The 12,541-nt window shown below is 50.8% G+C and overlaps 1 protein-coding gene across 2 annotated transcripts in view; it reads left to right on the top strand.

The window, feature by feature from the left end:
* CACNA1H (calcium voltage-gated channel subunit alpha1 H) overlaps positions 1-12,541 on the top strand; it is a 156,217-nt gene that overhangs the window by 60,176 nt on the left and 83,500 nt on the right. For both annotated transcript variants that reach the window (XM_038151115.1, XM_038151114.1), the window contains exon 7: positions 1,970-2,282. In XM_038151115.1, the coding sequence (XP_038007043.1) occupies positions 1,970-2,282 (313 nt within the window). The remainder of the gene's footprint in view (positions 1-1,969; positions 2,283-12,541) is intronic.

Here is a 12,541-nt window from a genome sequence, read left to right as displayed (position 1 = left end):
TCCCAAATTCTCGAGCTCTTCCCGATTTTCCTGCATCTCGGTGTGTTTCAATCCTGTGTTTAATCCTCCCTGTGTGTGGCACTGCTGGGTGGTGTCTGATGTTCTCCCAAACGCGGCTGCTGCAGCTCCTGGCCCGGTCTCCAGCCTGTTTCATATGGAAATTTCCTCCCAGGGAAGCAGCCGGTGGGAGGGCGAGGAAAAGGCTTGGGGAGGAAAAACATCTTCCAGGTTTCTGTTGAATCCAAAGCCCAGAAACAGCGCAGGTGATGTCACAGTTTAGTCTGGAGCTGTGGGGTGTGCAAGGAGGAGCTGCCGAGCACAAAGAATTCCCAATTCCCAGGACGTGCTCCTCTTCCCTCTCCCATTCCTGAAGCTGCTGAGCCCTCCACACCACCTCAGGTAATTGGATCATGGAACAGAACCAAACTCCCCAGGGAAGTGGCTGGGGGCTGATTTCCCTCAGCTCTGCCTGCAGCAATTGTTCTCTCCTAAAAGTGCAGCTGCAGAGCAATTCCTGCTTGGCTCCAGGGTTTTGGGGAGCAATTCCAAGCAATTGTCTGGAATAACACTTGTTAAAGCCAAATCTCTTCACCAGATAGGGACATTCAGAGAGAGATAAAAATAGAGCTGTCCCGGCTGGAAGAATTACCTGGTTATCTTCTGCCCACGTCTTTTATAATGTGTGTGCTGCCTCTCCCTTATCTCGGGGTGATTATGGAGCAGCTGAGATCCCTGGAGCTGGGAAAACACTGGATAAAGCTGGCTCTGGAGCAGTGCAGCTCCTGAGTGCTGCAGGCTCTCACCACGAGGCCCAGAAAGTGCCAGATCTGGGACACGACTCGGGGAAAAGCAGCTCCTGCCCTGCTGCAGTTCCAGGCTGGGACAGAGCCTTTATCCAAGCCAGTTCCATCAGAAATGCAGCAAGCACGTGGTTTTCCCCATTAATTTGGGCTGTTTCCTCTTTTTATGGAGGTACAGAGGGAGTGGGAGATGGCCTCTGGCTGGGTCTCTCCTTGTGGGAGCTCAGCCCCTCATCAGAGGCATCCCGAGGGACACATTTATGGGGCAGCTGCTCTGCCACCCAAAGAAATACCTTCAAATCCTTCCAGGGAGCCCAGAATCTCCCTGGATTTTGGGGGAGAACCTGATCTGCTGGGATTTTCTCTCCATCCCCTCTCATTTCATGCTTTTTCCTGCTTTGTTTGCTTGGGGAAACTCAGACTGATCTTTGCTGGGAGATCAGCGAGGCCTTCCAGGCTGTAAAAAGATTTGATTTTAGGGGCTGTAGTTTTGACAGGGCGAAGGGATAGCAACCAGCACCTTTTCCTGCTGCTAAAACCAGGGATGAACCCTTTTTTTTCCCCTCATCCTTTTCCTTCTTCCCCCTTCCTCCAGGACATACAACTCAGACTGATCTTTACTGTGCGGGGCCTTCCAGGGTGTAAAAAAATTTGATTTTAGAGGCTGCAATTTTGACAGGGACTTTCTGAAGGGCGAAGGAATAGCAAGCAGCACCTTTTCCTGCTGCTAAAATCAGAGATAGATCCTTTTTTTTTCCTCATCCTTTTCCTTCTTCCCCCCCTCCTCCAGGACATACAACTCAGACTGATCTTTACTGAGCGAGGCCTTCCAGGGTGTAAAAGGATTTGATGTTAGGGGCTGCAGTTTTGACAGAGACTTTCTGAAGGGCAAAGGGATAGCAACCAGCACCTTTTCCTGCTGCTAAAATCAGGGATGAACCTTTTTTTTCCCTCATCCTTTTCCTTCTTCCCCGCCTCGTCCAGGACATACAACTCAGACTGATCTTTACTGAGTGGGGCCTTCCAGGGTGTTTAAAAAAATTTGATTTTAGGGGCTGCAGTTTTGACAGGGCAAAGGGATAGCAACCAGCACCTTTTCCTGCTGCTAAAATCAGGGATGAACCCTTTTTTTCCCCCTCATCCTTTTCCTTCTTCCCCCCCTCCTCCAGGACATACAACCTGACCTTCCTCCACCCCTACTACCGGCCGGACGAGGCGGAGGAGAACCCCTTCATCTGCTCCTCGCACCGGGAGAACGGGATGCAGAGGTGCTCCAACATCCCCAGCAGGAAGGAGTCCAAGGTGGAGTGCACGCTGAGCATGGAGTCCTACAGCCCCAGCCTGGCCAGCCCCGAGCCCAGCAGGAACTCCTGCATCAACTGGAACCAGTACTACAACATCTGCATGGCCGGGGACGTGAACCCCCACAACGGGGCCATCAATTTTGATAATATTGGATATGCCTGGATTGCTATTTTTCAGGTAGGATTCTCCCAAAAATTGGGGGGTTTTCCCCGTTTTTCTTGGGGTTTTTTTGTTGATTTCCTGTTTGGTTGTTTTTTTTCCTGGTTTTGGGTGTGTCATTTTTTTGCTGTCGGGAAGGTTTTGGTGAGTGCAGCAAAGCTGGAAGGAATTTGCTCAGCCCTGAGCGAAACTGGAAATAAAGAAACAGGGAATGAATGAATCAGGCAATAAATGGTGCAAGAGAGCACTTGGAGAGATGAAACTTTTATTTTGAAATCATTTGAAAAGAACTTCTGGAAGCAGAGAAACTCATGGCAAGTTCCACCTCTGCAGACCAGATAAATCCCAGGGATTTTTGGGAGCAGGGTCCTCATTGTTGGATCAGGAAGCTGAAAGCGCCGTTGAGGTTTTGAAGCAAGATTTAATTTCGTGCTAAAATGAAGGAAGCTGGCATGGCTTAGGCTTGGTTTTAAATCCCAGGGTGAGCCTGGGATTGCTGGAAAGGGGAACAATCAGTTCTGGCCAAAATTCCTGAGAGGAAATTCTGCCCCTAGGGAATTTCAGTCTCTTTTGAGGCGCTTCAGAAAAGACCAAAGTGCTTCTCACTGAGACTGGGGGAGATTTTACAGGTGATAAAATTCTTCATAAAGGAAGGATTTTCCACGGATTTTCGTGTCCAGAGGCTGTGGTTTCCCAGGGCTGCCCCAGCTGGAAGATCCCTGTGTTCTTTCCCATTTTTAAAGGGCACTTCCTGGTGTCACAGCATTTCCTTGGCTCTGGCTGGGTGCCCTGGTTGATTCAGTCCCCCTGAAGTGGAGGTGACATCTGTTCCTAGAGCAGAATTCTCCTTTTAGCTTCGTTAATGAGGAATAATTACTCATCCAGAGCTCTGTGCTTCATTTATGGATTTCCTCCCAGTTCCGTGTTATCCATGAAGTTCATCACTTCCAGCTTTCACCTGGGGGCTGCAAAGTGGGGAATGTTTGCTCTGAGCACCTTCCCTGCTCCTCAGGAGCTGTCCTTGGCTCACAGTGCTGGTGCCAGAGGCTCAGAACCAAATCCAGAGGGGTTCAGGGCAGACCTGAATCCCAGTTTTCCCACTGGGAAATTGCTTTGGAATTAGCGAGGAAGAGAGGAGCTGCTGGCTGCTAGTGAGCGCTGGGTGAAGGGCAGAGGGAATTCTCCTTTTCCTGCTCTTTGATGGATCTGAGGGATGTTCCCGGGAGATCCCACCTGGTTCCTTTTTGCAGGAAAAGGACACTGAGGAGGAGCAGGAGCTTCTCCAGGGGGGTCCTGCTCTCTTTTCCCTTCCCGAGCCATTTTCCAGGCTGCAGATCTTCATTCCATTTGATTTCCTCATCCCTGAAAGGCCCAGTTGAATTTCAGGAAGGACCCCCCAGCCCCAGGAGAGGTTTCAGCTGATTCCTTTGGGCGGCACAATGTCTGGCAGAGTGGGATCTCGTGTCCTCAGAGGGTTTGGGCAGCTGCCAGGAGGTCAATGATTCTTTTAACGCTGCTCAGGCCATCCAAAGGCTCCAGAGGATTTCCAGCCAAAACCTCTTCCCATGCGTTTATTCCTGCTGGAAGTCAGGGCTCATTTTTAGGAGCCGGGGATGATTTAATTGCAGGTAAAGAGGCAGCAAGGTGCTGGCTCAGCCTGGCTGTGGGAAATCATCAGTGCAGGAGGTGAGGTGCTAAATGCAAACAATTGCTGGAAGCGGGGAAGGTTCAGCACATAAATCCATGGAATTGTGCTGGGTAGCACAATTAATAGCTGGAGCAGGACAGCACCGGGTCAGCACGGGATGAGGGCTCTGAGGAAGCAGTGCAGAAAGTGCAGCTGATGGATTTAGGAGCTCTGAGCTTCCCCGGGGATTGGGGTTGAGTTACTGGGATGAGACAGGGCTGCTCGTGCCGAGCCATTATTCTGCAGGATAATGAACCCAGCCCGTGGCACCGGGCAGGAGCTCTGATGGGGACAGAGCCCTGAGGGCTGGCAGACCTCCAGTGGCAATTGTGGCAAGCCCGGGTGGCCACTGGACAGAGATCCCTCAGGATTTATCCCAAATGAGCTGGGAATCTTGGGCTGTTCAGCCTGGGAAAGAGGGGCCCAGGGGTGACCTTCCAGGAGCTGGAAAGGGTCTGGAGTGCCAGGACAAGGGGGACCAGCTTCCCACCGTCAGAGGGCAGGGATGGATGGGATCACGGGAAGGAACAGGAGGATGGTGAGGCCCTGGCAGAGGTGGTCTCACCCCTGGGAGTGTCCAAGGCCAGGTTGGGATGGTGGGAGGAGTCCCTGCCCACAGCAGGGGTGGGACTGGATGGGCTTTAAGGTCCCTTCCAACTCAAGCCATTCCATGATTCCATGATCTGAGGTGGTTTGGGAGCTGTCAGAAGGGAGAGGGATGAAATGAGCCCCGCAGGGGAGATCCAGGAGGAACTTTCCAAGTGCAGGAAGTGCCCAGGAGTTTCCAAGGGCAGTTTGGTACCGTTCAGACCATGAACAAACCAAACAAAAAGCAGGAAAAAAAATCAGAGTTTGCAGAAAAGTCTCAAGATTTCTACTTCAGAACATCCAGCAAACTCTGCCCCAAGGATGGGTGAGCACTTCCAGCTGCCAGAACTGAGCTTTTAAAAGACATTTCTTTCAGTGGGAGTGACCCTGAACTTCCCAGAGCCAGGACAGGTGACGGCAGGAGAACAGGGAAATGTGTTGTCCACCTTCCAAGGAGGAGTCAGAGACAGAAGAGCCTGGCGCAAATAAAAAAATTCAAAATAATCAAGGGAATGGCTTCATCCCTGAGTGCTGTAAGGGATGATAATTCCTTATGTAATCCTGAAAGTGATTCATGTTTTGCTTCCCCCCATTTGTTGTGCAAGAGGCTAATTCGTGTCTGTATTTGTTACAAAGGCACGTTCTGTGGCAAATTAGGTGAACTAATTAGCTTATTACAGACTAAATGAAAGGAGATGGAACCTAAATTAACTGTGAGGTTTGGCATGATACGAAGATCCCTTTATTGCACATGAATTCCAGCCCCAACAATCCGAGCAGTAATTACAGGTATTGTTGTCACACGGCAGATGATGAATTACCCACCTCAACAAAGTCCAATTTAATTGGAATTACTGACAGTCCCAGGGGAGCAACCACGACCTTCCCACCTCCCTGACCTGCAGCCTCGGGGTGGCCAGGCCTGAGTGGAGAAATCCTGATAAAATAACAAGGGATTGGGAAGCTGAAAGTTTGGTGAGAAGAGACATTTCGGCTGCTTTGCAAAGCAGAGAAACTTTGAGTGGATAATTTCGCGTAGGATTTGCAGGGAAGCAAGGCCTCTACTCACTCTTCACTCCAGGGGTGATGCTTCTGGCAAAAGTTGAAGGGAAAAGCAAGCCCAGGCAGATCCAAGAGGAATGGTTTTCCCATTGGCTCCAGCACTGTCCAAAGGTGTTGTTAATCCCCTGCTCTGCTCCCCACTCCCAGGAGTCCTGCAGGTTTAGGGAAAAAACCAAAAAGCTGGAACGGGAGGAAAAGGTCTGAGGCTTCCAGCTGTGCCCAAAGTCATTTTGGGGCTGTGTTTTCAGGAGCTGTCACACTGGGTGCCCGTGTTTTCAGCGTTCATTGAGCAGAGAAATTTGGGATTCGGGACCAAAAGGAATTTTTTTCCTCCAATGGCTCAGCCTTTAAATTGGAGAACGTGTCAGCAACGCTTCTCTGTGCTGAATTTGGCAAGAAACGAGTTTGGAGCTTTTCATTCTCACTGCTTGGAGATGATGCTTTGTCACTCAACTCGAATCTGTTTTGGATCACCGAAAATATTTCCCTGGAAATGACGGGGTTTGAGCTCTGTTGCTGTTGCTTTTTTTAATTTGGTCAGCCAAATAAACAGCACTTGCTGCATTTGAAGAGCTCTCAGGCTGAATACCCCAGCTAAAAATACCCAGCCCTTTTCAAGCAGCTCGGAGCGTGCTTCCAAGAGGGATTTGTTGCCTTTGGAAAATCTTTGTTTTGAAGGTTGGGAGGAGTTGTGTCGTGTAGGGCAGGGCAGAGAGGCCACCCTGATGCCAGGAGTGGTCCCATGACCTGTGGGGGTGCTGGATGGAATTAAAACCTCCTGCAGATGGAGTTTTGGGAGAGTTTCATCCAACCTCAGTCATGGATTCTTGTGTTTGGAGTAGGAAGAGGGGTCCTGCAGCAGGCCCTGGCCTGAACCGGAGTCCAGTCAGGAGAGCAAAAAGCTGCTGGTTGTGAGGAACATCAACAACTGATCCAAGGGAACGGCTGGAGCTGTGCCAGGGAGGGTCAGGTTGGATTTTAGGGAAAGGTTCTTCCCCAGAGGGTGCTGGGCACTGGAACAACTCCCCAGGGAATGCTCACAGCCCCGAGGCTGCCAGAGCTCCAGCAGGGTTTGGACACCACTCCAGGGATGCCCAGGGTGGGGTTGTTGGGGTGTCAGGGCTGAACTCTGCTCCTTCCAGCTCAGGATATTCCATCAATCCATAATTCTCACAGGGAAATCTCGCTTTGCTTCGGTTGCCCCAAATCTGCTCTGTGGCCTTTCCCCCGAGCCGAAGGTGCAGCTCCTTCCCCCTGATTTCCCACCCTGATCCTCCCAGAAATGGTTTGGAGTCGCTTGTAAAATCCCCTCGGCTGGAAGCAAAGATCTCAGCCTGCCTTCCCTTCCCTTCCCCTCGTGGCAAACCCTTCCTCCCCAGAAATCCGGATTTGTGGGGCTCCCAGTGCTCAGCTGAACAGTTAAACCCTTCCCCGTGCCAAGGTCCCTTCTCACAGTCCTTGGGGACACGGGAGCATCACCCCAGCACCTCAAACTCGGGAATATGGGCTGGGCTGGGATTTGTTGGAGCAGCAGCTGAGGGAAATCAGGGAGGTTTTGCTGTCAGATGAAGGGCTTGCCTTGTTTAGTGTGAAACAACAGTTCACCTTCCTTTGGAGCCAAACTGGGATTTGGGCTGGTTTTGATCCCAAAGCTACCATTCCATGAGGGTTTGGGTGACAAACAACAGCATCAGTGACGTGTCTGGCTTTACCCCACACTTCAATTCCCACTGTGCTTCTCAAAATCCACCAAGAGCTGCCAGCACTGCCCGGACATCGCATTTATAGGACCGGATTTGACAGGTTACAAGCCCAAGACATGGAAAGAAGCACAATTTCCTTTTTTTTCCCCAGATTTAGGGCCACTTTTCAGAGCAGATTCCTGCTTTGCAAGGCTCCATTTATAAAGAAATGACAAGGCCTCGAAGTGAAAGGAAAAGCATCTGTTCAAAGGATGTTTCTCAATGTAATAAACCTGTTTTTCTGGCCACAGAGGTTCCTTAACGAGATGTTTCGGGAGGAAATAATTAAAATTGTGACGTTGGCTACAAAAATAGGGATTTGATTATCTGCCAAGCTCGCTCTGCCTGTGGAAGATTCCCTGGAATATTCACTGGGCAGTGCTTGGGAGCCAAATCCATGTTGCCCGAGAGGGTGGAATTCAGATAAGAGGCTTTCAGAAATGGAGGCTAAAGGCCTTATAAAACTTCCTGAAGCCATCAGGGTAATTAATAACTCTCACAATTTATAGCACTGGATCCCATCTTGATAAGTTTGATGAAAATAAAATATCAAAAAGCCTCGCAGCAGGGCCAGGGGAATGAGGAGATAAAAAGTAAATGACCCCAAACACTCATGGCCATGCTCAGAGTTGCTGTTGGGTTCAGGATAATTGATTTGGATGCAGATAATTCCCGTTTTTTTTCCCCCCAAAGGACTCAATTTAGGCCTAAGAAAAAGCGGCTGAGTGCAAATTAGAGATGTCAGTCAAGATGAAGTCTTCAAATGTGGGTTTCTCTGGGTTTCCAGAGCATCTCCTGCCTCAGCCAGGCACGGAGCTCAGCCAGCAGCTGCAATCCTGGAATCAGAAGGAATTTCTGGTTGCCAGAGCTGTGTTTTATCAGGATTTTAATAAGGGAGAGATGCTGATTTTGGGTGCTTGCTCAGGGAGGCTGTCACTCCAAATGAAGTTTGCTCAAGTAATCAGAGCAGGGAAATCTTGCCACGAGACAGCTCTGGGCTGGAGTTTTGTGAGCTCTGCTCCGGGTTCTGATCTTCCCAGGCGGCGACTTTCCAACCTTCCCTCGACTGATCCGTGGCACCTGGAGGTGGCTTTGGAGCTGCAGCTCTGGCACCAGCCCTTGGTGCTTTCTACCAGCCAGGAATTCAGCCCTTGACTCATGGAAGTTGGAGCTTGAACGAGGTTTTTCTCCCCTGGATGATTCCTTTTGCTCTTTGTTATCTGACACTGGAGCAAAAAAAAACCAAACCCGTCCTGCTCTCGAGTCGGCCGCAGCCAAGAACTTGCAAAGATTTTGGCAGAGCTCAAAGGAAAGAGGGTTTATGATGAAAACTTCTCGACACAATAAAAGGAATGGTTCTGTGCAAGCTCTGAAGTGACCCCAGAAAAAGCAGTGTCAACCTGCTGCCTCCCTGGGAGCACTGAGGAGGTCTGAGTTAATTGCCAGCATCTTTAATCTCCATTTCCCTCGTGATTTTCACTCTGGAGTTTTAGATTGACTCTGATTAGCTTGCCTAGAAGATCTGATTCTGTCCCCAATTACTCTCCTATAAATCAGACGAGCATCTTTATTACAGCTGATGAAATTACTGTGGCATGAGCAGAGCAGGGGGATCAGAATCAGCAAAGACCTAAAAAAATTAAATCTGATTGGGTTTTGTCCACACTCATCCTGCTCCTGTGAGTCAGGTGCTCAGGGAGTGCTCAAGCCAAGCGTCAGTGGAATCAAAACCTGTCTGTGTGTTCCCCTGAGGGAGTTTTCTGTTAAATTCTTGCAGAATTGGACAAAACTGAGAGATTTACTGGTATTAATGGGAGAGAAATGATTTATCCCAGCCCTGGGGAAAGGGTAAAGAACTGGAGGAGCAGGGAAGGACCCGAGCATCACCCAGGAGCTGAGTGGGGTGAGAGGACAGCCCTGTTCTCCTGGCAAGGCAGAAACCTTTTCCCAGGTACCTCCTCTGCCCCAGGTGAAGAGCAGGGGCAGCACCTCCAGCACCACCCTGCCAATCATCTTAATTGGATCTCCCGGCTCTGGCCCTGCAGCTGCTGATTTTCCTGTGCCTTGCGCATCTTTCCCATCAGAGCAGAATTAGGAGCGAGTTCTCACCCTCTTATCTCGCTGATAAATAATTGTGGGCTGTGGTGGTGGGAGCCTTTGAGCTGGAGCCTTTGGAGAGGCTCTTTAATGGGGCTCCGTGTGAACAAGCAGGGCTTGAGCAGCCTTGAATTAGTGAGAAGGGATTGCCCGGATTGGGAAGCACCGGGAAGGTGCTCCAGGGCTTTGGGAGACGTCCCTGGAGGGCCTGGAAGGGCAGTGGAGTGGATTAATCAGAGTGGGGATGAAGAGAGGAGAAAGTTGTTTCTCCTCCGTGGAATTAGCAAAGCAGTGCTGAAAAAACCATCCCCGAGCTCCTGGGGGCACAAGGAGAGCTGCTGGTCCTCCCTCTGAGTCCATGGAATCCCACAGGCTTTGGGCTGGGAAAAAAAAACTCTCCAGTTTGGACAGGGACACCTTCCAGTCCCCCAGGCTGCTCCAAGCCCATCCAAGCTGGCCTGGAACACTTCCAGGGATGGGAACTCGGCTGGTCAAGCAGCAAACCTTGTGCAGGTGCCCCAGTTTGGCTTCCAAAAGCAGTCAAAGGCTTGAGCTGGGGGGTTATGAAGCAGCTGTTGGCAGGTGCTGGTGCTCTGGTTGCCGTTTCCACCAGGGCCTTGCTGGGGATGTGCATTTTTCCTTGGATCAGGGGAAGATGACCTCGGGAAGTCCTTGAAATCCAGCAGGAATGAGGCTTGGGGGGAGCCCAGCCCTTGCAGGTGGCTGTGCACGTGCTGTCCTGCATTTCCCCAGAGCTTTGGGATTTAAAAACACTGCTGGATGTCTGGGAGCCTCCTCTTTTCCGGGGGGGCTGCTGCTCCTGGATCCTGGCAGCCCGGCAATGAACCCCCCAAGTGTCCAACACCAGAGGTCTCTTTGTCCCTCCTGCATCCCCCTCTTTACAAGCAAGCAGTAAATAACACAAACTCTAATTACACCTGGACTGTTCAGAGAGCTGGATGAGCATTTTCTCCCTCCAGAGGAGGAACAGGGGCTGTTGATTGATTCTTGTGGGAAATGCTGCCTCTCGTGCAACAAAAATAGCCCTGCAAGGGCTGGTGGGCCCTCAGTGCTGGCTCAGAAGCCCTCAGGTGACTCCTTTTTATTTTTAATTTTTTTTCTCTGTGTTTAATGGGTTTAATCCGTTACATTTGAGGATTTCCAGCTAAATCCAAATCCAGTGTAGAGGTGCATCCCATATTTTTGGGGTCCCTGGGCTGGTTTTTCATCCCTCCCTGGGAACGGCTGGAGAACCTTCTAGGGAAGGGAGGGAGGGAGGGAGGGAAGCTGGGCAGCACGAGGAGAACAATTCCTGGGAAAGGGGCAGAGATTTGGTGTCACCTCGTGTCACCTCCTGACGTGATCCCTCTGCTCTCTGTGACCCTACAGTGGCTGTGGGAGGCTCAGAGCCCTCCCAGACAAGGGACCTGCCCCAAAAGGACTTTGTTCTCTGGAAATGCGCTCAGGGAGAGGCAGGAAAGGGCAGGAGGGCTTTGATTGCTGGGCTGTTCCTCACAGATGAACACCCAGGCAGCTTAACCCCTTCCCAGCCCGTGGGAATAACAGCACCACGGGGAAAATGGGGATAAAAACCTGCCAGGGATTGATCCCCGGGGTTCGTGATGGATAAAGAGTCCTCTGGGGTTTGTGGCAGGACGAGGGGCAGTGGTTTTAAACAGGCAGAGGGCAGGGTTAGATGGGATTTTGGGGAGAAATTCTTCCCTGTGAGGCTGGGGAGAGGCTGGAATGAAATTCCCAGAGCAGCTGGAAATGTCCCAGGCCAGGCTGGATGGGGTTTGGAGCAGCCTGGGACAGTGGGAGGAGGTGTCCCTGCCCTGGCAGGGGTGGGATGGATGGGCTCTGAGGTCCTTTCCAGCCCGAAGCACTCTGGAATTCTGGAATTCCGGGAAGCAAAGCTTTGCTGAGGGCTGGCTGGTCAGCGAGGGTGGGATGTGGAAGAGCAGCTGAGGGATGAGAGGAGCAGCAGAGGTGGGAGCAGTTTGTGGAAGCAGCCAAGGTGCCAGACCTGATCCCCACCAGCCTTTAACAGCCCTGACACTGGAAACAGCTGCAGGGACAAATCCCACAAATTATCTCCTCCTTGGCAGAGGAGCTTGGTTGGTTTTAGCTGTGCTGCCTCCTCACACGCCGGGGGTGAACCTTCCACACGGGAAGAAGGTCAGAGAATCGCTGGGAAAACATCAGCATTTTGAATCGAGGGTGAGAAATCCCAAAGAGGCAGCAGCCCCGAGCTGCTCTGTGGGTTCTGATGGTTGTGTGAATGTGTCCTGAAGATCCTTATCAAGGAGTTTCCTTCCGTTCCTTGAGTAAAAAAAAAAAACACCCAGGGAATTCGTGGATTTGTGCCAAGGTTTTATGCCCTGCTTCAGGGTTTATGGACCAGCTTTTGGGGACACACCAGGCAGAAAGTCCCCTACACCCACGAGGCCTGAGCCTTCTCTCCCCACAGCAATTCCTTCCCTGCAAACGTGGCTTAAATCAGGGATGATGCCACTGAAATTGTGGGGTCTGCCAAGCCCCCCCAGGCTCAGGTGGGGTGGTGACTGGGGGATGTCCCTGGGAGCGGGTTCAGACAGCAGCTGGGATTCTGATGGAAATTGCAATTCCAGCGTGGAATTTCAGCTCTAGTAGCAAGCCAGCACTGGAAGTTTGGGGTATTTTATCTAAATAAGAAGTGTAAATTACATGGCAGAGCTCGCTTTGCTGTGCACACAGCCTGGGTGGTGTTAATTAAACCCTCAGCTGCTTTTTTTAGTGGAAGGAAGGCTGAGAAAACGAGCCTTAAATCAAGTCTACATTTAATTAAAGCCTCTCTTCCATTCAGATGCTCTCCCACTATGATAGTGGTGGTGCAGTTGGAATGCTGAGCCAGGAGGAATCAACGAGGAAATTGGGTTTGCAGAAACAAAATGAAGTTAAAAATGTGGGAATTTTCAGGGTTACATTACAAAACCAGCAGCTTTAGGTGAAACTCCAGATCTCTGCGGGGAAAGGAGGTTTTTTTTTTGGGATTTTAATCCCTCCTTGGAATTTCTTTGCCTCAGAACCAGTGTTTCAGGTGGTTTATGTGAACGTTTCGT

The sequence above is a fragment of the Motacilla alba genome, chromosome 14 (assembly GCF_015832195.1).
Source record: "Motacilla alba alba isolate MOTALB_02 chromosome 14, Motacilla_alba_V1.0_pri, whole genome shotgun sequence".
NCBI classification, from domain to species: Eukaryota; Metazoa; Chordata; class Aves; order Passeriformes; family Motacillidae; genus Motacilla; species Motacilla alba.
The sequence above is the reverse complement of the archived record's forward strand: the minus strand, read 5'-3'. Positions and strand labels throughout refer to the sequence as shown.